This window comes from Opisthocomus hoazin, chromosome 8 (assembly GCF_030867145.1).
Source record: "Opisthocomus hoazin isolate bOpiHoa1 chromosome 8, bOpiHoa1.hap1, whole genome shotgun sequence".
Lineage (NCBI taxonomy): Eukaryota > Metazoa > Chordata > Aves > Opisthocomiformes > Opisthocomidae > Opisthocomus > Opisthocomus hoazin.
The window spans coordinates 72577258-72602818 of record NC_134421.1 but is presented as its reverse complement, the minus strand read 5'-3'; the positions used below and the strand labels follow the sequence as shown (position 1 = coordinate 72602818).

Below are 25561 nucleotides of genomic sequence, written 5' to 3'. Positions count from 1 at the left end.
TTGCATCTTTCATGCATGGTGCAAACGGCCATCTGCTTCAACAGACTGTTTAAAAGAAACGGAGCTGCGGACAATCTGTCTCAGACTTTGGAGGTGAATGACTAACTTCATTTCATAATCAATTTCAACCAAACAAGATTTGCCTAATTTCCCGACTGCTACCAGAATACTATGGAATGTCTTTTGTTTTTAGACTAACTTAGAGGTGGGAGAGGGACAGAAAAATGTCCCTCCAAATATGACAACATATTCTGCTTTCCTTGAGTGCCACCCTCAGGAGCTGATGTGAAGTGGAGGTGAACTTACCTGTCAAAGATTCTCTGGGGCTGCAGCACACTGTACATAACATGAGTCATATGATCTTTAGCAGCAACAACTTCTGGAGGAGGATCGTATTTATTCACAGCAGCAACCTGTTTCCACAGTTTAGGGAGCAAAAGAAAGAAGAGCAGTGATGTAATTGTTTCCAGCTGCAATACGCGTCGCAGATCACTATGAATAACGATGGCTTCATATTTATGAGGGTCACTCTTTGTATTTGGGTTGTCTGTGAGCGCTCCACTACATAAATCTTTTCAGGGGATTTAAGCACGATTTGATAGATGGATGGAAGGAAGCCAGACGTAGCTCACTATCTTTAATATATTCAACCTTTTACTGGAAAGAAAACAGGATGCCACATAAGATGAAAAGTAATTTTGCTGAGGTTTTAATTATCTATTAATTTGCATCCTCTCAGTGCTGGTGGAAGATGCCGAACTAAAATCCTTAGGGACTGAAGCCATTCATTTATTCGCCAGAAGAGGAACAGAACGGGCATCAACGAAGTAAGCAAACTGCAGTTTTCTCCTGACAATGCATTTCTGTCGTTCCTGGGAGGAAGAGCACTCAAACTCCAAGGATTCCCTCCATCCATTCTGCTGAAAGCTCCATTGAGGGTACTGACCACTAATGAGTTGCACATTTTTTTGGTACTATTAATGCTACCCACTCAGAAACAGGTTAAGAACTACTGAGTCATTTCATGCAAAACATCAAACATCAACTAGCCAACGCTGCTGCAAAATACTGCCGTGAGCTCCGATGACAGCCATGCCTACGTTAGCAAGTCGTACGGTGCATTAAGAGTTGATCTTTAAAGCAAAACATTCAGCAGTCGGGACCCAACATCCACACTATTTTGGGGGCAGTGGGGGAAGGAAGCTCATTTCACTCTAGCTCTAATGTGGCCCTTTGGTGTGAATTAGTGGCTAGGATCACCTTTAGGTGCATCCTGGTGCACATCATCTGGATAAGGTTAGTCCAAAAGAAGTCTAGTTGATATGTTGCAACGCTATTCCGCAATGAAAATCAAGCACAGCAAGTTGGGCAGCTGGGAGTTTCACTTCAAAACTATACTACTGGTCTAAACCATAACATTTCTGTACACCCATTTTGTGTGTTAGTGAGACAGAACAGCTTCTGCCTCCAAACTCAGTTTGACAACAGAATTTATGAGGCTAGAGCAGATGTCCTAAAAAACCAGAGAGTTGGGGCTGTTCAGCCTGCAGAAGAGAAGGCTCCGGAGAGACCTTAGAGCAGCTGCCTTCAGTATCTGAAGGGGCCTGCGAGAGAGCTGGAGAGGGACTTTTTACAAGGGCCTGGAGTGCTAGGACAAGGCATAATGGTTTTAAACTGGAAGAGGGGAGATTTAGATCAGATATAAGTAAGAATAACAGAATCATAGGTTGGAAAAGACCTCTAAGATCATCAAGTCCAACCGTCAATCCAACACCACCATGCCTACCAAACCACGTCCCCAAGTGCCACATGTACATGTTTTTTGAACATCTCCAGGGATGGGGGCTCAACCACTTCCCCGGGCAGCCTGTTCCAATGTCTGACCAGGCATTCTTCCCTGTGAGAGTGGTGAGGCCCTGGCCCAGGTTGCCCAGAGAAGCTGTGGCTTCCCCCTCCCTGTCCGTGTTCAAGGCCAGGCTGGATGGGGCTTTGAGCACCCTGGTCTTGTGGAAGGTGTCCTGGCGCATGGCAGGGGGGTTGGAACGAGATGATCTTTAAGCTCCCTTCCAACCCTAACCACTCTATGATATGATTCTATGAACACAAGGAGTGGATTTTCTGAAATAACTTTAATCACCAAAACCAAGTGCTAGTCTAAACCAGTCATCCAGGCTTACTTTTACACTCCATAGAGAAGGAAAAATTTCTTTAATATATTCAGATTTTATTGGAAGTGAACAGATAGCTACATCAGACAAAGAGCAAGATCAACTTCTCAGGTAGGCAGGGTAACGTACACTCTGGTATCATCCCTTCTCTATGTTCACGATAGAGAGAGCCTGGCATTAAACAGGAACCCTAATATTTATGCAGCTAAAGTCAGGAGTGATGAATTTCCTGTAAGGATCATTTTTAAAGGATAATTCCCCTGAAATCCAACCCCAATTGGCAGCTGTTAATCCCAACAGTTCTAGCATGGCTTGAGCCCAAATACTACATGCAGCAACCAAATTACAGCAAAAGCGGCACAAGAGGGAAAGTTTTCTGTGACAACAGAAAGTTACTCTAAGCAGTCTGAGAAGGTTTTTTTGGGGAGATTTTACAGTGAAAGCTGTATGGAGTACAATGGGAAACAAGCGTCATTATAACTTTCAGAGTTCACTTTGCTATTCACTGAATAGCAAAAGGGTGGGTGTTAGGAGGATGGGGCCAAGCTCTTTTCAGTGGTGCCCAGTGACAGGACAAGGGGCAATGGGCACAAACTGAGGCACAGGAAGTTCTGTCTGAACATGAGGAAGAACTTCTTCCCTCTGAGGGTGATGGAGCACTGGAACAGGCTGCCCAGGGAGGTTGTGGAGTCTCCTTCTCTGGAGATATTCAAGACCCGCCTGGACAAGGTCCTGTGCAGCCTGCTCTGGGTGACCCTGCTTCGGCAGGAGGGTTGGACTAGATGACCCACAGAGGTCCCTTCCAACCCCTACTATTCTGTGATTCTGTGATTCACAACACTAAAAAAAACCCAGCAACTGTATTTTAGAAGCTGCACAGTGGTTACCACTTCAGAGCATTTCATGAATGTAGTTGCCTGTTTAGATTCACTACCTGAGTAACGATGGCTGCTACGCAAATTTCTTCACTGAACAAAGCTTTTAGGTAAGCTTTGCATTTTTACATACCACAACTGCTCCAAAAGTTCTCTAGATATATATCTGTATTTAAAAGCAGAAGTCTGTGAATTTGTAGCCTGTCTTGGGGGCTGAAACACGGAAGACATGTCATATGCAAATGACTACAAAGCTACATTTGCATGCAGTTTTTTATATTCTTTATTTAGAAAAATTTCAGAATGATATGATGTTTACATACCTTTTCTTCCACTGAAATCTTCTTGCGATCCAGTTCTGTTAGTTGGAGCAGCATGAAAACCACCATGAGCCAATAGTCTGTTTGCTCCTAAAGGCAAAGTTTCCAGTTTGTCATAAAGTACTAAACTTCATCAATCTCATATTAAATTGCCATCGGTTGAAATTAAATTGGCCTTAATACATTGCAACATAAAAAGCTTTTTACCCTGAAGGATGTCCATACACTCTACAAATTGACCCCCCAGCACAAGCTCAGCTTCTGCAACAAAAGCTACGAGCTGTTCAAAGGTCTGCAATACGTTGTTGAAAAGGTCAGGACGGGAATTTAAAAATCACTACCATATCCACTAGAACTCCAAGAAAGACAGCTGGAGAACCAAAAGTGTTCTTTATACTGGGATTATGTAATAAACTATGGTTAATACTTCTAACCTTAGTAGTACTGTTGGAACTTTAAAAGAGAATTTGCATTATAAATTTGTCATCATATATGCTTTTAAGTCTGAGACAATAAAAAAGAATAATTAAAAAATCAAATTAAAAGCTGACACTGACAAGTTAATGAAGCTTTTTATTTCTAAAACCAGTAAAACCCACTGAAACCTGTTAAAACCACTGAAATTCAGACAGCTGTCTTCAGATGACTGTTGCATGTACAGGTTATTAAAACAGTAATCGAAAGGAACAGGATCAGACTTTGCTTAGGAGAAGGACATCTAAACCGAAAAAGGCTTTCAGATTACAGAGGACCAGGGGCAGCCCATTTTGGGCATTTTTTGATGCTAAATTCATGGTGTGCCACAACAGACCATTCTCACGAAAGCCAACACAAAACTGGAAATGACAGAAGGAAGTTAAACCCTTAACATTTTTTTTCTCTCTGACTCTGGAAATCACTGTATGATTCAAACATAATTTATAAATCACAAAAGTCAGGACAGAATCATCTTTGAACACTCAGGACAAATTACAAATGCAGAGTCAAAGTCAGAATTTCTGATATTTTGCAAATGTCATTGTTGTTGATAAAATGGATGCTTAATTCATTAATTGGGGAATATTATAGGAGCCATAAATGAGAACTGAGTAAATCCTAAAGAAGAAAAGAAGATCCAGGTTCCAGAGTCATGTGATTTTAAAGGGGATACTATTAAGTTCCTTTGAGCTTTTCCCAGGAACAATGGAGTACAGACCTTCAAAGCAAACAAAAAGGTGATCTTTTCCCAAAACAAAATCATGGCACGCTGCAAGTACAAATGCATAAATGGACTCACAAATGGAATTAATAAATTTCATGGATTTACTACGTGGATATTAAACATCATGATCCATACGCAGCTTTGGTTCAGAAAAAGCTCCCAGGCAAAGGTGGGTAACCATGTGAGGGAAACCATCGCTCATTATTCCTTGTACTCGTTCTCTGAAATGATCTGGCCATTCTCAGAGATAGAAACTGAGGCTAAATTGATTTGAGTGTGATCCAAAACATCCAGCTTCTTTTTTTTGGCTTCTTCTTTATTTCTTTCTTACCTGTACAGGATTTTTTAAAAGATTTAAAACTCTGAGGAGAGGCAGATCTTCAATACATTCAAGTTCACGCAGCTCAGCAATCTAATTAGTGACAGAAACAGAGCACAAATCAGCAGCAACAGAATCCTTGATAACTATGGCAAAAAATACTATTTTAATCTCTGCTTTTAAAATCTGGACATAAAAAAAATTCATTATACTCACAAAATGGGTATACATGTTAACTGCATTCAATAAGGCACTTCTAGTCACAAAAGGCAGACAACTTGGATGTTAGCTGGAGAAGCAGTATAATACAGACTGCAATTTCAAACCACCTGCGTTCTTCCAGTTCTTTCAAATGTCAAGCCCTAACACATTTAGCTTTTATGTGGCTGATGTGCTTAAGTGAGGCAATTCTGCAGTTATACTTGCGCTTCAGTTGACTAGCAAAAAAAATTCCTTTCTAACAACAGTTTCTTTTCACTGGAGCTCAGGTTCGTGCTACATAACTTGCAGCACTTGAATGAAAAGCATCAGCATAGTTGTCCTTGGTGTCCTGTGTCCAGAGGGTGACGCATTCCACTTAACGTCTCGTCTGTCCACGAAGGAAACCTGGGCTGGCTGCACTCACGCACATCAGGTAAGCATTAGAAGTCACGTGGGATTAATCAAAGTCTGTGTGCCCAAAGCAAAGTCACGCTACAGGCCCTTGTGCTTGACCCTGAGTGAACAGTTGCTCTCAACTAAAACTAAAACGGGTCAAATGGAATTCACGTCGTCTCATTTTAGCCATCTGTTAAGGCAGTCCAAGTCAGTCCCTTAATCTCACTTTATAATCAGGGGAGAGAGGCAGTTCCAGAGGTCTTCTGATCCATGGTCGGCTGGGATGAATTGCCTTGTAAGGATACCTGGTTTTCCTCCATTGCTGAAAGACTGACCCTAGAAGACTTCAGATTCATTCCCTAACTTATACTCAGCTTAGGTAAAGCATCTAAAAACATAAACCTCAACAACAGCCTATCCAATATTCATTTTGAGATAACAAGAAGCCCACCACGGAACAGTTTTGACCAAGTTAAATGTTGTTTGGGTGGCTTTCCTAAATAAATTATAGAATGCCAACTGTCAACATCTGAAAATCACTGAATGTGTATGAGAGAGACATGGTTTGCAGATAAACCTATGGTGCCCATTTTTGAAAAATCAAGCATTCTGGGCGGTAGTGAGCTGAAGTAACTCAGATCTTTCTGTGTTAATTAATTAAAATTCTCTTTAAATTATTCTTCAGAAGGAAATGTTCAAAAAATGGTGACTCATTAAACAGTTTCAATAACATCATTAAAAGAGGCAAATTTTGATGAGGTAAAATTAATAGCTTTTGCGTGCCATAAAGAACAGTGGAAACTATATGAGGCAATGGAATTGGTGTTATTAATGCTAATAGCAACCATACTATTAGTTAGTTTCCTGTCTTGTGCAATTGATGTACCTTTAAATGTCAGCCTGAACACAGTGTGAGAAAAAGAACTCACAGTGGCTTGAATTAAATCTGGAAAATGTATCCTGCAAGTGGGGAAAAGTGATGGAAAATGCTCAACTCCCGGTTTATATTTCTATTTCTTACTTTCTTAGCATTTTTTTTCACATGCAGATCTGTCTTTGATGTAAAAATCATTCATGAATTGATGGTCTTTTCAGTTAAGGACCCTGGAAGCTCAATATCAAAATTATTATGTATATATGGCTTCAGATTCAAAATTCAAATACAAATGAGTTGGATTGTATCATTGTACTTCCAGTGAAAATTCTGCTGCATAACAAAGGCCACTTTACAATAGCGTACATGCAGTTCTGCCTTACAGGAAGTTTCCAGCTGAGAGCTCAGAAGAATCTGTGGTCGTAAAATTGGGCTGAGAGATATTAGCAAACCCTCCTGAGGCCTGGCAGTAGAAAAGCTGTGATGTAAGTAAAGATCCTCAAGAATAATCAAGCTGAAAAAGCTGCATACTCATCCCTATCTTATCCACTCAAGGGAGCGCTGTTAGTTCTTTATGTGCGTGAGCACTAAATACTACAGAAGTGATGCCTACATAAAGATAAACCCATCTAGAGATATTAAATAAGGCCTGAGGAGTACACTATCAATCAACATGTGAAACAGCACTGGAGCGAAATACCAAAGCAAAAAATGTCATCTTGTCTAATATTCGTTTCTTGCAGTGTTGTAAGATTTTTTGATTAAGCCTTAAAGGGATTGAATTTTAGGGAAAAAAAAAATTATGCATTCTTAGAAAAACCTGAGATTAATAATAAATATGCTACCTGGTTATCTTCTAAGTTGATCATCTCTAATAGATCATGTTCCTCCAGGCCTTCTAGACTAGTTATTTTATTGCTTGATAGGTCCAGCTTCTGCAGAGTTTTCAAGCTGTCCAACCCAGTTATCTTCTCAATCCGGTTAGAACTCTAAGAAATGAAAGCATATAAACTGTTGATAAAATTCTACAGATGGAAAACAAAATTCCTGAGGAAGAACAGAGTTCACTTTATTATTGAGAATCCTGCTACAAATAGGCCATTTATGCATTAGCCCCATCTTCATCTTGAGATGACATACTACAGCGTTCCATACTGCTCAAGGAAAAAAGAATCAACCACCTTCTGATTAACTTATCTTCAACTCACCTTGAACAGCAGTGAGAGACAACAGCAGTAAAAACAGCTCTAGCATTCTTTTAAAGCTGATACTGGCTAAAGGATACTCTTGTCATTATCTAACTCAAAATTTAGAAAATAGATATGCACATAAAATTATAGCATATATATACATAAATACATAGCATTTCCCTCTGTAATCATGGTTATATTTACACTTATGATTACAGAATAAATAATGAAAATATTAAGGTAGAACCATACAGTAGTCATCTTTGGACTACAGGCAGTCTATAAAAATATCTCTAGGATACACAAGTTCATCTTGATGCATACTAAGTGAAGGCAGACTTTATTTGCTGTCAGTGACAGCATGCACAGGAATGTCAAAAAACCCCACCAAACCCGCCTTACTGTAAGCTCATCTAGACTCTAACACAAGAAATGATCCAAGCGTTTGAGAACTCATAACCAACTATCATTGTTTGACATTTCTTCCAAACAAGGTAGAAGACAGAAGACCTCCATTTATCACTGGACACCAGATGGCTTCGTTTCTCAGGGCCTCACGAATCATATACTCATCCCTGCTATGAACTCCAAACAGGTATAACGTGCTAGGTTCTGTACTCATCTCTGTCCCAGTGGCCACACGTACCCAGATGGCCTCTCAACATGATTCTTTCTGTATAACCTTGCAAGTTACGTTTTTCCATTAGCATCACCTTGTGCTGAAAGCTTAGAAGCCTCATATTCTATTAATAAATATTTAGGAACTATTGAAATAAATAAGCCAGCTGACTCTAATGTTAATCCAGTTGTCTGTCCTTGACATTTTTCCTGACTTTTAAATGTTTTATTAGGTTATTAATAGCATGGAGGCTCCCTCTTCTCTTCCTGTTCTGCGTTAGACCTCCGTTTAATAGGATACAGCTCAGAGCTCTAGTTGCAAAATGCTATACAAGAGGTGCACGTAAAATACTGTGAACAAAAGGGATTTGTGTAGAGACCCTTTTTTGCAAAGCATACCATTCCTAAGAGTCCAGTTCATTAGAGCTGCATTTCTTATTTTTTGCAAACATAAGCAGAATAAAGGCTTTTTGGTATAGCTAGGCAGTTATTTACAGGTTTTGAAGCCTTTCTTCCAAACTTCAGACCTTACTACTCTTTCAACCTAAAAAGCTCAAGGGAAAATGGAACAGAAAGCTGAATCAATGGGAAGAGAGGGGATGACTGCTCCCATGAAAAAAGAACAGCATTTTATTCTAATTAGTAAAAGAAAATACTATGCTAAAATCTATTTACATAATTTCCACATGACTATCTACTTTGCTAATTAAAAAAGACAAGCAGTTGTATAAATAATCATATCAGCATATAAGAACCGAAACTGAAGAACATGTTCATATTAATAAGGTTTAGCTGTTAACACAACCTCCAAAACATTTTACAGTGCAGATAACCATTACTAACTGAATTATTATTAGGCCTTTTAACAGCTGAGGAAATCGGTGCACACAATGTTTGAATGACTTACAGTAGTCCTCCCTGAAGAAAGCATTTAGAGAAAAGATCTTCCTGGCATACTCCTACAGTTCATTTCAGAACTTTTAGATACGATTTTGCCTATCTGAGTTAATCTTATCCACTAAAAATGAGACAAAATTCAGTTTTATTGCCACTGAGGGCATAACTGGAAGCTACTGAAGGCATTAGGTATCTGAAATATATTAAAAATATGTTACTGAACACTATTTAAATATATTATTCAAAACATACTACTGTCCACTTTCAAATGTGAATACCTTTCCTGAATATCTAAGTAGTAATAAGTATAAGGGCCAATCAGGCCTTGATGGGTACAGACTTTAGTTACTCTTTTCCATATCAATTACTACAGAACAGAAGAAATATCTTTAAAATTTTAAAAGGATCGGAAAAGAATATTTCTATTCTTGATAAGGGATTCATTCGCTTTACCTAAAATATTTATGTAGGTGCTTAAAACTAATGTAGCAAATATGAGCATCTTTCTATGTATAGTTTCTTGGTTCTCATTTTTAAAATCCCATTAAATGCATTTAAAATCATTATTACAAAGTAAAACCTATTATGAAGTAGCCTGTCGTATTTTATAGCAACTGAATGGCATTAAAAATAGTTTTTGCTTGTGTTTCTGCACAACCTCTGTATTGATGGCTCTTCCTATTAAGTATCTTGAGAAGATTTAGAAGAAATTGTTGGTATTATTGAGGACATTTTACAAGCATAGAACTGAGGAACACAGAGGTAAATGGTTTCCCAAGACCTGTAACAGAGCAAGACGCATGCAAACTAGCGTAGGCACTGACAGATAGAGGTCTGTATCTGGGCTAGTTGTCCCTGGCTGTCTTCATAACCAACAGAGAGCAACAGACATTTCCAAGGCCTGATGCCTCTTGTGTCAATGTGGATGTCAACAGTTGGATCAGAATAATGAAGTATTTTAAATGTCCCTTTCTCTCCACTGAATTTTGAGGCAGCAGAGAACAACTAGCTCATGTGCAGTTGTACGTACTGCAGAAATCTGAAGGCAGATAAGAGAAATCCTGCTAAAGCCTCTAGAAATACAACCTAGAATTGTTGTATTTAAACAAATATGCCCTAGGTATCTTGATGGCAACCTGGCAACATAAATCTTCCAATCTCATTACCAGATCCTTAAAAAAATAAAGATCTTTTATTAATATATCAGATTTGCATACTAAACCTGACTTGTTTTCCATATGCATGCAGGCTTCTCAGTCCTCGCTTTTGCCTCTCCTGTCCTACCTCACTGCTATCATGAACACAACTGTATGAGGAAATGTACTTTAAAAAAATCAAATCTTCATTGTTTGTATTGTGGGACTTGCACAGTATGTAACTTCTTACACATCACCGAAGCAACAACAAAACCTACCCAGAGCAAATGGAAAAGATCTTTGGAGAAATTCAGACCCCAGCTGGAGAAGGTGCTGAGTGAACCCACTGAGGATGGCTCTGCTTTGAGCAGGAAGCTGGATCAGATGACGTGCACAGTTCCCTTCTAACCTATATAATTGTATGATCTTGTATTAATAAGAAAATGTGTCCAGTATTACACATATCTCTTAAAATCTCTTATGTAATTACCTTCACTTATATTAAGGCATCAATATATTGATAAAAGACAGACAGGACAACAACTAGAATTACTTCTTTCTTACCAGATTGAGCGTTCTGATAGGTAAATTCTCAAGGCTGCTAATTGCAATGAGTCTGTTGTGTGACAAACTGAGATGAGTCAGACTGTGACACTTCTCCAGTCCTCTTATCTCCTCTATGTTATTAACTATGCAGAGGTTTTTGCATTTAAGGAAAATAACTGAACACACAACCTTAGCAATGATTAGTAGCTAAATTAGCCAATGGAGCTGAATTTTATGGTGAGGGGAGCTGGACATCAAATGCTTCAGGCTAAGGAGTTTAGAATCCCAGCTGCTCACACCCACCCCTATTCTGGAACTTACTGCCTCCTTCTTTGACTGACACAACTTTTTGTGGAGCTGCAGGCCAAGCGACACTGATGCAGCTAGAAATATTCTGTCCTCCTTTTTGGAGGGGCTTTTAACTCAGATTGTTTCTGTGACCTGATTTACAGCGCAGCCCTTCAAGCTGGCATAACCAGGCTGATGGCAAATCAAGACAGTAATGAAACAACTGCTAGTGAGGGAACAGGAATTTGGGGAAGAAACTAATTCTGCCAGTATCTTGCAAAACTATGCTGTAAATCTCTGGTCTTCTCACCAGATGTTTATGTGCAGCCTAAAACATAGGGGTCTTTATGGTTTTGACTTTAACTGGGTGCCAGTCATGCTAGGTCAGCTGTGGAATACAGGCACATGGCTGAGTCATCAGAGGAGGGAGCGATATTTTTGATCTTTTTACGTTTACCGAGTACTTAACATGGCTCCAAACTGACCTTGACCTCCAAGCATTATATACAAATTATCCAAGTAATAACAGATGATGGTACTATATGGGGCTATTTAATTCTAAATTATACCTGTCCTATACTGGCCAGCTGTACTGAAAGGGGAACCTGTATTTTAAATTAACATTAAACTTATAAGCAGCAGTACAAGTAGTTAGGAATCCCCTCAGCAAACTTCAGCATTAACATAACTACCCAGATTCCTTAAACAAAGGATGTTTCCTTTGACAACGAGCTAGCTGAGATCGTTCTATTACAACGGGATGAACTGCAGAGGCACCTGACTCTGTATCTCACCACTGTACTGAAATCAGATAACTCTGATCCAGGCATCTAATTGTTTGGTGACTGCAGTCAGGCAAGAAGAATTGCACTCGTAAGTGTCCAAGCTGGAACTAGTTCCATAAAAACCCAAGAAATGTAACTGAAAAAAATAGCCAGAACATGCAGGACACAGAGAAATTCCTTTAGGCAATTACAGAAGAAAGCATTTTTGAGTGACTTGAGAGAATGAACTCTGCCTGCAAAGAGGGGCAAGTGAGTTTTCATTCATGTTTCTAGTCTTACCAAGCAGTGGATAAACTGTTAGGATTTTTTTATCTCAGTCGGAATGATATAGTAATGAAATAAAATGTAAACATAGCCAGGGATAATAGAATACTCTTTAATAACTGTGACCCAACTCAGTTTTTTCTTAACTGCATTCCTACATAGGGACTTAACCGTACACTACCTCTAAGTTCTACATTCACAGGTTTAGATGGGGAAGGAGAGGAGGAGAAACGAGTTGGTAAGCACAGATTTATCTTTTAATAGGACCTCACACTAGGCTGTCTTTGTCATTTAGAAAAGAAACCAAAACCATCCACAGGCACTGATATTTGACAGATACTTGACAGATATTAATTGATTTGCATACAAAATAGGACTGCTCCTCTTTCAACTGTGGAGGAAAAGTTTTGGTGAGGCAAAAAAGTATTGTTTAAGCCATCAGCATCAATATGAGGCAGCAAATTGCTCAGCACTAAGAACTAGTACAATCAATTTTAGTCTTTTAATGACTCACTATAACACTTTGTCAGGTATTATTGCCCAAGCTGTCTCCCTTTCTTGTTTGGGCAGTTTCCTCCTTGAAATCCTCCTTTATAATCCTGTCAGGTGTGCTTGTATGTGCACCTGTCAGAAAAAAGTTACAATGACCCTGCCATCTGCATCCTAATTCCCTTAAATATGGTAAGAAATAGTTAGTTACTGTCAACGAGAAATGCATGCCAAACATTTCCACGACTGCACAATATTTAATGTAGTATTTTCATTTACGATTACAAAGAACAGCTTGTTTTGTCTGTCATGTCTTTGGCGAGGAGTGCTTGACATGGGTTAGGAACAGCACCACTTCGCTATTCGAAATTCTGCACTCATTTTCTTCTATTTCAGAGGGTCCTGTTGCAAATGTAGGAGGAATCAGTTTTTGTCCCCATTTCAATGGCGTCTTCATTGACAAATGAAGAAATTGAAGACAGCACACTGCTGCATTGAAACCAAATGAAAAAATACTGATTCAGATCCACAATACAAATCTCTGATCTTTTTTCCTTTTCATTTTGCCACATGATTTTTGCTCTGCGATGGAAAATTAGAATTGCAAAAGGATAGTGTCTCAATGCCATTTTCTGAGAAGAATCATGTCACCTGCACACCTTGTAAAGCATGTGAATAACGTAACCTGGACGCCCTGCAAATGCTTTATCTGCCCCTACATGAAAAAGGCCTTCTATTAATATTGTTTGGTAATGGGCCACTTCGAGGACAAGAGACAGAGAAAAAAACTCCAGCAGCCTCCTGTATTCTCCTTTTCAGAGAGCAGAAAATCAAGATGCAATTTATGAGATAAAGAGGAAAGGTTCACGAGCCCTCGGGAGGCAATTGTAAGGAAGGCAGCATGTCAGCATGAAACTCTGGACCACCTGTCAGGAAAGCACAGGAGAATCTTTGGGGAGAGTAAGAGTACTATGGAGAGCCTTGGAGAAGGAAGCAATGAAGAAACTTCATCTGCAGGTTCATGTTTATCTGATTTCTACCAGAACGGTGTTTCTAATCCCACAAACTAGGTACCACAGTGAGAGCTTGGAAGGTGTGCAGCAGAACACCTTTGCTCTGTGTACTCTCCTCAGCACAGTCCAAGAAGTTTTCTCTCACTTAAAGATTCTCTTCATAGTCATTAAACAGCCTTGTCCTCTGCAGAGCCTCTGCAGTCCCTGCATAATTAGCTGCGCCTAAGATTAAACCACATGCACCTTTTTCGTGTAAGGGAGTCTCGTGTTTCAAGCTGATTTTCTATTAACATTAAATTAAAACTGATTTTCTTTCTTATACAAAAATACTGGGATTATTTATTACCTCTGCCTTGCAAAGACAGCGTGCGATGTCACTTTTTCAGTTTTACGTGATGCAAAGCGGAGGGTGTTTTCTGTTCCTCTAGCAGGCTAATACCTTACACGTATACACAAATACCTTTAACACCACCATGCTTAAGTAAATTAAGATCAGTTTCACCACCAGAATTACAGTGTTTAATCTTGCTTCTAAAGACAAAACTGACATGAAGGAAAAATACAAAGAAAATAGGTATCTATTTGAAGCAAACAGCTGTTGAGAAAGCAAACAAGCAACTGCTCTCCCATTCAAGTTTCTCCAAAGGATACAATCCAGCAAGAGTTTAGTAAGTGACTGGTACGCTGATAAATCCTGCATTTTAGGTATTTGATTGTATGAAAAATCCACTTCCTAAAGAAAAAAGGAGACAGAAAGTTACTTTATTTCTTCAACGCTTACAGCTCTCTTGTGAAACTAAGCAGCTGTCACCCTAAACTTGCAATCAAGTGTGTTGAAGAAGTAAGAATATCATTAATATCAATACTTGGACAAAACCAGAAAGGCTCTTTTTTATGACACATAGAATACACATTTTGGGCACCTCCAAAACTGTTCTTTCTTCCAACATTACCATTAATGGTTCTGTAATTATACATATATATTACAAAAGCTAACACAGAAGACAGAGAAATACATAAAGGTTGTATTTCAGAACAATCTCCTGCTTTTTATAAACCAATGTGGGCTACAAGAAAACAACAGCAAAGGGAAGACCAGCACACAACTACACTTTGAGTACGTTTCACAATAACGACTGGCACCAGTCAATGTGAAGGGAGGAACTGATGCTACTAAAGGTCTGATGAATTTGACCAGCAAAGAAAAAGCTCTGGCTATATTTACCTCTGGCTGGAACAGTTAGCTGTACAATACATCTGCCCACAGCATGCCAGGGTTCAGAGGGTGAAAGAAAATAAAAGACTGAAGTGTGCGGTGTAAAATACCCAAAAACTTGGAAAAACTATTAAAATATCAAGTGAGGCAAGAAAGAATAAGGAAGGCATAAAAATTTGCTTTTGCACATGTCCAAATATAATATCTAAATTAGATTTAGAAAACCATCATGAATTTAAACCTACAAAATGCATTTTTTACAACTTACCTTGAGATTTTTAGGTGGTTTAAAAATGAAATATGTAGTCAATTCATTGTTGGAAGCATTCAGTTCTAGTAAGTAGGGCATGTGACTGACACAAGAAAGATCTAGAAACAAAACAAAACGTCAAATCCTGTACATGAATGCATAGATAAATGCAGAGATCATCACATCAAAATGTGATAATTATGTCCAATAGCAATCAAGAATCAATTTGTAGTTACACATTGAGAAAGTGATGTCTGAAATGCAGAAATCAGACACATTAACACCTTCTACTAGAAGAAAGATGGTTTCTAAACCACAAAGAATAAATATTCAAGTTCTACTCTAAATTTCCATTATGTCAACTGATTTGTCTATAAGCCAGAATATAGCTTTGTATTCTAGCTACCTCTAGAATGACAGAGAGACTACCTCTGTCCTAAGTTATTAATTAGTGGAGAAAAGTATTTAGGCCACTGTTGAAGACTAAATGACTAGTTGCCATGGAAAAGTCCCTGCTCTGTTCAGACCTAACCTTCACAGACAAACTGTTAGCGAAATGAGCACAGACAAGTGCCGCCTTACAAACGTGCTGCTATTATTGGACTCCAGCACCTCCAGTGAAATGAACCTGAAAGAAATAATGCCATCACAGCTTATTCCTTTTGCTGTTAAATTAAAAAATGAGTCGGGGAGTACGACAAAGAGGGAAGGAGTCAAAAATGATGGGTTTTACCCCAGTCTCCACTTGTTGCCTTCTAAATCCAGGATATAATTTTTTTTACATTTTGTCACCAACGGGAAACCTTGACAAAGGCAAGCCCAAGGCTGGGAAAACTGCAGCAGACATAACTTTAAATATTATGACATCTGCACATGTAAAATCTCAACCTTAACCTTGTATTGACATGCTTGCTTGCATTTTGCCTTCGGATAATAAACTGGACCATAATCTCCATGTTCCCACTGATAAGCGTATGCTGATGCAGCTGCTTGAACGGTTCATACATCATTCTCAAGAAGATCTAGCCATTGCCTCAGTCTGTAGAGCTGGAGTAGTTACGCCATTAAAATGTAGACCAGGCTCTGTGATATTAAAGCTACATGGTACAGTGCATTTCTCATCTTAAATGATTTCACAACCCAAGAATTTACTAGTGTGTTTACTACATACCATTAATTTTATTATGTGAAAGTTCCAGCTTCTGTAGGTGAATGTATCTGGAGAGAATGTTAATGTCACTTAACTCACGACCCTGGAAAAATAAAGCGCAGAGACTTTAATAACTAGCTGGATAACCTCACCCGCTTTCCCAAGAGATACACAGTTGTAGCACACATTCAAGAGGTGCCCCAAGGCCCCTCCAGCTGGGTGTATCAGAACAGGATGACATATACAGAAAGTGATGTTACACCTGCAGATCAACGATGAATTGAGAAAATGTCAGCAGAAGACTTTAAAACACAACCAGAAGAGATAGTTATAGCTAGGAAAAATGCCAGAAAAACAAGGATGCATAGAAAAGGGAGCGGCAGCAAGAAATCTTTAAAAAGACAAAACCATTTTAACTTTCTGAAGGGACAATGAATGCAGCATTCTCTGATGTTTAGCATGTTCCTCTATTTTTTCTCCAGCTGGCTGATGCAGGAAGATACATTTTCACACCTGAGGACTGGGTAAGGAAAAAATCTTACTGCTGTTGCTACTAAGTGAAAAAAAACACACTGATATGGCAGTTGTCAGCAGGAGCCATGCTGTGTCTTGTCAAAAGTCCCATGTACATGAAACGGCATTGACAGTTAGAGGCAAAAATCTGCCTCTTGAAATTTTTTTACTAGACCAACTATTTCGTGTTAAAAAGAGGAAACCTTTGAGCACAGAAGCACTTTACAATGATGCTCTTTGCTTATACTTACTGAAAGCAACAGATTAAGATAAACGTATTCGCTACCAGCGGCTGAGCGCCCCAGCTTGTGGAGTCCCTCAGCCACAGTGTCTTCATCCAACACTCCATCAAACTGACCCTGTAAAACACCAGAAAGGAGGGGCAGGGAAAGGAATGGATTAAGGGGAGATTTATGAAACGAAATTCCACACTCGGTAGAATCTGGCGGCTGCTTGGGATGCAACTGGGAACAGAGTTTAATAAAAGTCCTCAATCAAACGTTGCTTTCAGTGCTCCATCACCCTACTAAGGCACTACACATTAGGAAAAATGATTAATACAGCCCTCAAAACAGATAAATAGAAACATGTCACGTACTAGCTCCAGACATTTAAAAAGGTTCAACAGCTTTTTCTGGGGATTTTTTTTTTTTTTTTTACCTTATGGTTTAAATGCACAGCTGTAAACAGGACCTGCTTCCAGAGATGCTGAGCCATGAAACTTGCATTGATTAGGGATGTTAACATCTCAGCAAATCGGCACTAACATAACCCCAGCGCTGTACCCCAATATGCACATTATCGGAGGCCCTTTAAATTTGTTCGGCATGAGCAGCTAGCGCTGCTCTTCAGAGAACAATCTTTGCCAAAGAGGGTACTTGACAGATGGCACTAATGAACCACTGCGTAGGTTTAATGAGAAAATAAGCCAATGGCTTGTGAAATTCCTATAAGCTTGGAGGAGTCACACGACAATTGCTTATCTAGGGACCAAGATAAATAATGTTTCAAATGGTAATCATCTAAATTACAGCACCTACATGTTATAGTTTCCACTAGGTAAAAATATGCTGTGGCAGTGCACACTTTAGAACCCAGCAGGGCAGGGAGAAAAAATTCACTTGGTTCCAGGGGCTTACTGAATCTCAGGGCTGGGCATATAAACAGGTAAAGGGTTTAACCTGGCCATTCATATGCCAGCTTATCCTTAGTCTTTATACAGCAAGGAGAGAGAGGGGCAATCCAGAACTGTCCTGTGCACCACGGGAATGGTAGGGACCCTGAAGATGGCAGAAATAAAAGGGGAGGGGAAACAGACCAAACCAGCCTTTCCCCTCTGGGGAAATGAGAAATCACTACCTGGTGCTCCCTTCGACTCCCCCTTCTTTCCCCAGAACTACATTGAGCGACAAGGGGGGAAAGGGCTCTTCCCCCACGGGCACACCCATCCCCAAAGAGCTGAGGGGCACTGAGCTGAACCTCTGTGCGCTGTGACTCCTCTTCCTCTTCGTCATCCTCCTCCTGCTTGTCCTCTGGGTGAGGCAGGCTGAGCTGTGGCTGCCGCAGGCTGGGCCTGTCCTGGGGCAGCTCCCCAGGGATCCCCTGCGAGAGGTGCTGCGGTGGCCCATGAGAGAGGGGAAGCTGCTCCCCGACGCTGCCCTCTCCCTCCTTCTCCTCGCCCCCCGCCATGAGCTGTAACAAGAAGCGAGGACGCGGAAGGAGCTGCGCTATCGGTGCTTCGCGCTCCGACACCAATCGTCAGCCCTCAGAACGGGCCGCCGCCATCTTGTTCGCTCCCCTGTTGTCCGGGAGACGAGCGAAGCGTCGCGCCCCCTGCGGGGACGTGATTGGTTCCGCCCCGACAGCCAGCCAATAGGAAAGCTGCTGGTGGCGTGATGCAGGATGGGAGTTGTAGTTCCCTGCGCGGTGTTCACTCGTATTGCCTCCGGGCCGCAGAGCATCTTGGGAGTTGTAGTCCTCCCTTCAGGCGGTCTCCTCAGGCGGTGCCAGCCGGTTCGCAGAGATACTTGTGTGGCTGAAGGCCAGGCCGTCACCCTTCCTCACTCTTCCACAGCAGGGCTTTGCCGCCGTTTGTGTGTTCCAGATCTGGGCACAAAGTCAATAGTGCGAGAGAAATAATCTTCAGGGTGCTGTTACCCAGCCACAAAGCCCCAGGCCAAAACGGGCTCTGTGCAAGATGGCGGCTTTGCTCAGCGGCACCGTAACAGCCACGCAGGGAGTCTGTAGCCCTGTCTTCCAGTCAGCTGGTTTAGTCACAGGCCAGCCCTGGTCTTCCTAGTTTTTTGCCTGGGAGGACTGGTGACATCGATTGTTTATACCGGGAGTCTCAGCCACCTGCTGGGGTGAGGGTTGGGGCTGTTTGAAATGGTGAAGTTAAGGTGTTTCCTTAAGAAAAGTACAATTTCAGTACCATGGTTCTGAACTGGTGCTGTGAAGTCTGTGGGATGATGGTTTTGTTTAGGGCGGCAAAGCACTGCGTTAAAATCACTGGATTGTTAGCATTCCCATTTGAGGAAAAAGATTTCCGCATTTCAGGGGAAGCAAGAAAAATCCCCAGCTGTAGCCAACAAGGAGCTTTGGGCCACAAAAAATGCCTTAGAGATACCAATCCACTCTTAATATAAATTTTAAGTAAAGATGCTAAAGATACTTGAGTTTTGAGTGAGCGTATTTTGTGATTAGTTGAGCTGTGCACAGGAATGGCTTGGCTCCAGTCGTGCCCTGTGGCAGCGAGTTCCACAAGTTCGTTAGTGCAGAGTGAATAAGAGAAAAAAGTTACTTGTTTTCTCTCATTTTAGGCCTCTTCCGTTCCTGGTCCATCATCTACCTTTCTTCTTACATTGCAGAACAGGGTAAAATGAGAAAATAAAGTCAGAAAATACAGGAGGGGAGGAAGAGAGGATGTGCCAGGATGCCTCCAAATACAGGTCCCCACAAGATAAACACGGTAAAACAGTTTAATGTTGGGGACGGGGGATTCCTGGTTATTGCGGTGGGGCTCCTACATGGGTCGTGACAGCCAGGTGAGCCTTGAGAGTCTCGTAATTCTGAGTTTCAGCCTCACATAATTGCCTTCTTTGTGTTCCTAGAATGACACCCGTCTTTGACTGCAATGGCTATTGCTTAAAAAAAAAAGAGGAAGATAGAAAAACTCCTTATGGACATTATCCACTGACTTTTATCTTTGTGCTTCAGGGAAACATTATGATAACTGCAATAAAGCTGCCCCAAATTACCTTCCTTCATTATCTCTCTGGCCATAAATGTTAAAACCCTTAATGAGATTTACTCCATTCCCACTAAGCACCCTGTGCCTCCTCCCACAGCCCTCTGGGCACAGCGGCTGCCCGGCGAAGGCTCTTCTCCAGATGGTGAATGTCTAGAACTGTGTTCAGGGACGGGCAGCAAAGGCAGGGGATGGAGAGCTCAGGAAAGGATGGAGCAATCCTGAAAGAGAAGGAGGGATCCTATTTTGGACTATAGGTGGGGAGGCTTTTTGATTTGTTGTGACTTCGGAGAACAATTTCTGACTCACCAGAGCCGCAAAGCCAAGCAGGAGCTGCTTGAGGACCGCAGCTACTCAATCCCTGTTAGGCTGCTGTAGCTGTTTCACAGCATCACAGAATGGTAGGGGTTGGAAGGGACCTCTGTGGGTCATCTAGTCCAACCCTCCTGCCAAAGCAGGGTCACCTACAGTAGGTTGTAGAGGACCTTGTCCAGGCGGGTCTTGAATATCTCCAGAGAAGGAGAATCCACAACCTCCCTGGGCAGCCTGTTCCAGGGCTCCGTCACCCTCAGAGGGAAGAAGTTCTTCCTCATGTTCAGCTGGAACTTCCTCTGCTTCAGTTTGTGCCCATTGCCCCTTTCAAGCTTTCATGATATCTAGGCTATTCCCTTTCTCAAAACCATACTGGTTTACAGTCTGCATCTGCAGATTTCGCTTTCTGCAACCAGGGAAAGTCAGTTTTTGCTGGGAACCCTGCACTCCACGACTGCAGGATTATCAATGCTTGCTTCCCTCCCATGCTGGGATTCTCTGTGACCACAGGACACGGCTGTCAGCCGCCACGTGCCCTCCCTGCAGCCCAGCACCACTGTGCACTTGTGAAACAACTGCTACCTTTTGCCATGCCATAGTTGAAAACCGGACACTCCATCGCACAGCTGCAGCGTCGAGTCACACACGGGGCTGCAAACGGCACAGGAGGGCTGAACCCCGCTTCACCAGTCACTCTGCTCTGGCTGCTGGCTGCCATCCCCATGTGACGAGCACAGAAGCACCGTCAGCCAGGAGGGCTGGAACACAGAGAGCAAATGCTGAGCCCATATAAACATCTCCGCTGTTCACTGCAAACCTGAAACACCGGCTGCTTCATGGAGCCTCACCCTGCAGAGACCTCTTCAAAACAGCTTCATGCGTGTAAAACACTGCTGCAATGAGACAGGACAGTCCTGCTGCCTCTTTCAGCCGGCATGGGGGTTTGCTTACTGTTCCTCCCATGCTTTAAAGCAGAGGGCAATCGTGTCGTCCTCAAAGGTGGTGGGACACTTTTTGCCCAACTAAGTTGCAGAAACATCCATCTTCAGCTGAGGCTTGTTCAAAGGACTGTTAAAGCGCTTCAAGCTATCTGCAGTCTGGGCAAGCTTTGTGCTGTAGAAAAGCTATGAGGTTGTAGAGAGAGAAAAAAACTGCAGAGAACCTTTTATTCCAGATCACAACTTTGGCTGAGTCTGACACCCTGTGCAAATCTCATGAAGTTCAGCAAGGCCAAGTGCCAGGTCCTGCACCTGGGTCAGGGCAATCCCAAGCACAAATACAGGCTGGGAGATGAAGGGATGGAGAGCAGCCCTGAGGAGAAGGACTTGGAGGTGCTGGTTGATGAGAAGCTCAAAATGACCCACCAATGTGTGCAGGCAGCCCAGAAGGCCAACTGTGCCCTGGGCTGCATCCCCGGCAGCGTGGGCACAGGGCGAGGGAGGGGATTCTGCCCCTCTGCCCCGCTCTGCTGAGACCCCCCCGGGAGTCCTGCGTCCAGCTCTGGAGCCCTCAGCACAGGGCAGAGCTGGAGCTGTGGGAGTGGGGCCAGAGGAGGCCCCAGCAATGATGCGAGGGCTGGAACCCCTCTGCTGGGAGGAAAGGCTTGGAGAGCTGGGGCTGCTCAGACTGGGGAGGAGAAGGCTGCGGGGAGAACTTAGAGCAGCTGCCAGGGCCTGGAGGGGCTGTGAGAGAGCTGGAGAGGGGCTGGGAGAAGGGCCTGGAGTGATAGGACAAGGGGTGATGGCTTTGAACTGAAAGAGGGGAGATTTAGATTAGATAGAAGAAAGAAATTCTTTACTCTGAGGGTGGTGAGGCCCTGGCCCAGGTTGCCCAGAGAAGCTGTGGCTGCCCCCTCCCTGGTAGTGTTCAAGGCCAGGTTGGACGGTGCCTTGAGCACCGTGGTCTGGTGGAAGGGGTGGATTGGACTGGATGACCTATAAGGTCCCTTCCAACCCAAACCTTTCTATGATCCTGCAGCCACAGAAGGAGCAGCACCCTTCCTACCGAGCCAGGTTGCTACAGCAGCCAGAACCGACAACAGCAGCAGAGCCCTACCAGGACCTGGTGCTGCTCATGTGGCTTTCCTGTCACTCAGCTGATGGCGCTTGGAGATTTGGGGCAGAAGGGGATGACTTGGAGCCTTGCCACGCAGTAACATTTGGCTGTGGCTGGGCTTAAATCCCTTTGCATGCTTATACATACACACTTTTTTTTTCTTTTTTTCATCCAGTGCGCTGCCTTTGCAGCCTGGAAGGCAGCCAAATACCTCGCTATTCCCCAGACTCCACGCGGGCAGGTTAGCGTCAAACGAGTGGCGAACAGATGGGTGGCGTGAAGGCAGCCGAGATGCCCGGATTAGCGTGCAGTAGGTTTACGGGAAGATACTTGCCCGCGCTCTAAGCTCTCCAAGAGGCAAAGGCCACACGTAATCAAATTAATAGCTAGCTGGGCAGCTTGTCCGTGTAAGACAGGGCTGGAGATTTCATGGGAACAGATGATAGAAAAAGGGCAGGTCCAAAGACAGTTTACACGGACTGCCATCGAGCTTGGAGCAGAGCCAGCAGGGCTAATGAGTTCTCAGTGTGGAAGTGTCCCAGAGTTTATTTCCTGCCATCTGGAAAATGCCTGCCCTTCCACTGGGATTTGTGACGATTCAGGCAGGAGAAGGGATTATTAAAACCTCAGAAATGCACTTGTCCTCCCTCCTTGTCTCCCCCCAACCCATCTGTTTGGCTTGGCAGTGCAGGGACCGGCTGCCTGCTCACCCGCTCCGAGACGAAATGGCTCCTCCAAGACCCCTCTCCACGGGGATGGCAACTGGAGTGAAATCAGCCTTACGTATCTTGGGCCGGAGACAGATTGTTCCTGAATGGGGCCATTAAAATGAGAAGGAGACTTGGAGAAACAAAATGCCTAGGTGGCAATGGTGATTTTGGTGGACAGAGAAAATGGTGGGAAATGTCACCCTAGGCCTTTCCCTTCCAGCGCCAAATCCCTGGTACAGCAGAGCCCATCATCAGTACAGGCTTGGGGTGGACCTGCTGGAGAGCAGCTCTGTGGAGAGGGACCTGGGTGTCCTGGTGGACGACAGGTTAACCATGAGCCAGCAGTGTGCCCCGGCTGCCAAGAAAGCCAATGGGATCCTGGGGTGCATCAAGAAGAGTGTGGCCAGCAGGACGAGGGAGGTTCTCCTTCCCCTCTACTCTGCCCTGGGGAGGCCTCATCTGGAGTACTGTGTCCAGTTCTGGGCTCCCCAGTTCAAGAAGGATGAAGAGCTACTGGAGAGAGTCCAGAGGAGGGCTACAAGGATGGTGAGGAGAGTGGAACATCTCCCCTACGAGGAGAGGCTGAGGGAGCTGGGCTTGTTCAGCCTGAAGAAGAGAAGGCTGAGAGGGGACCTTATAAATGCTTATAAATATCTGAAGGGTGGGTGTCAGGAGGACGGGGCCAAGCTCTTTTCAGTGGTGCCCAGCGACAGGACAAGGGGCAATGGGCACAAACTGAGGCACAGGAAATTCCGTCTGAACATGAGGAAGAACTTCTTCCCTCTGAGGGGTGACGGAGCCCTGGAACAGGCTGCCCAGGGAGGTTGTGGAGTCTCCTTCTCTGGAGATATTCAAGCCCCGCCTGGACAAGGTCTTGTGCAGCCTGCTCTGGGTGACCCTGCTTCGGCAGGGGGGTTGGACTAGATGACCCACAGAGGTCCCTTCCAACCCCTAACGTTCTGTGATTCTGTGATTCTGTGATTCTGTGATTCTGTGATTCTGTGATCCAGCCAGGGGATCGCCTAGGACATGTTCTCCTTCCCCTACATCAAGGACAGAAATAAAGATTTTTCCTGCAGAAGTCACATAGTGCAAATTACATGCTGAAAGCTAAGCATGGCCTTCCCAATGGGCCGACAGCTGTCTGTCCGTCTTCCTCTGGGAGCCACATCCATTTTTATGCTTTGCCAAGGATTTGTGCATTTCCCTCCACCTCCTCTTCATCCCTCTGTGACCCCACCAGCTGCCATCACGTTTCAGCTCCAGCTTCACCATGGCCCTGGGTGACTACCACTTCCTGGCAGGGTTTGGTGTTCCCAACCCCAAAATATTCCCCTGCCCTCCTGCTTTGCTTCATTACTGTGCTCATCTGGCCACTCCTGGAAACCAAAGCTGGCCAGGAACGTCGGAGAAGACATGCCATACCTCCACGGAGAAGGGTCAGATCTGAGGGACGCTGCCTAAAGCCGTGGGGTTTGCTTTTGCGCCGGTGCCTTTGAAGTTGTCAGGCGAGCGAGGTGGGGGGGGTATAGCAGTAATTATGTGTATGTAAATAATCTTCCAACACCACCCACGAGCTGCTCTTTATGAACACTTCAGCAGGCGTTAGGTCCAACTGGAGCCGATGCGCCATGCAGGCAGCCTTCACCACCACAGGGCAAGGACGTGCCAGACCACTCTTCATCTCATCGTGCGTGTGGCATTGAAGGGGTGGTGGTGGATGCTGATGGAGCACGTGGTGGTCCCAGCCTCCAGTGAAAGGGCTGTGCTTGCATCTTCACCTGGCTCCTCTACAAGCTGTCTGATTCCTTTCGTGCCTGTCCTGTTTGGAGATCTTTGTACCAGCCTGACGTGCTCTTCTGCATCTGTTTGCAACCGGCTCTCCCAGCTCACTGCACCACTTAGTCAAAATTCAGTGAGGCAAATTTGCAGCACAGCCACACAAGGAACTGGCATGGCTTTAAGCTCAACATGAGCCGGCAGTGTGCACTGGCAGCCCAGAAGACCAACCGTATCCTGGGCTGCATCAAGAGAAGCGTGACCAGCAGGTTGAGGGAGGGGATTCTGCCCCTTCACTCCGCTCTGATGAGACCCCACCTGGAGTCCTGCGTCCAGCTCTGGAGCTGCCAACAGAAGAAGGACATGGATGTGTTGGAGCAGGTCCAGAGGAGGGCCACGAAGATGATCCGAGGGCTGGAGCACCTCTCCTACGAGGACAGGCTGAGGGAGTTGGGGCTGTTCAGCCTGCAGAAGAGAAGGCTCCGGGGTGACCTTAGAGCAGCTGCCAGTGCCTGAAGGGGCCTACAGGAAGGATGGAGAGGGGCTTTTCACAACGGTGTGTAGTGATAGGACAAGGGGGAACAGCTGTAAACTAAGAGGGCAGATTTAGATTAGATATTAGGAAGAAATTCTTCCTTGTGAGGGTGGCGAGGCCCTGGCCCAGGTTGCCCAGAGAAGCTGTGGCTGCCCCCTCCCTGGCAGTGTTCAAGGCCAGGTTGGATGGAGCTCTAAGCAACCTAGTCTGGTGG

The 25561-nt window shown here is 43.6% G+C and overlaps 1 protein-coding gene across 3 annotated transcripts in view; it reads right to left on the bottom strand.

Moving 5' to 3' along the window:
• The window catches only part of LRGUK (leucine rich repeats and guanylate kinase domain containing), a 56145-nt gene extending 37652 nt beyond the window's left edge, over positions 1-18493 (bottom strand). For all 3 annotated transcript variants that reach the window (XR_012764871.1, XM_075428946.1, XM_075428947.1), the window contains exons 1-10: positions 18189-18493; positions 16961-17068; positions 16218-16299; positions 15065-15165; positions 14232-14313; positions 10760-10884; positions 7200-7343; positions 4896-4976; positions 3367-3453; positions 307-413 (exon numbers count right to left, since the gene is read on the bottom strand). Coding sequence is in view for 2 of the 3 variants with exons in the window: in XM_075428946.1 (XP_075285061.1) it covers positions 307-413; positions 3367-3453; positions 4896-4976; positions 7200-7343; positions 10760-10884; positions 14232-14313; positions 15065-15165; positions 16218-16299; positions 16961-17068; positions 18189-18398 (1127 nt within the window). In the remaining variant the exon portion in view is untranslated. The remainder of the gene's footprint in view (positions 1-306; positions 414-3366; positions 3454-4895; positions 4977-7199; positions 7344-10759; positions 10885-14231; positions 14314-15064; positions 15166-16217; positions 16300-16960; positions 17069-18188) is intronic.
• Positions 18494-25561: the final 7068 nt, after the last annotated feature.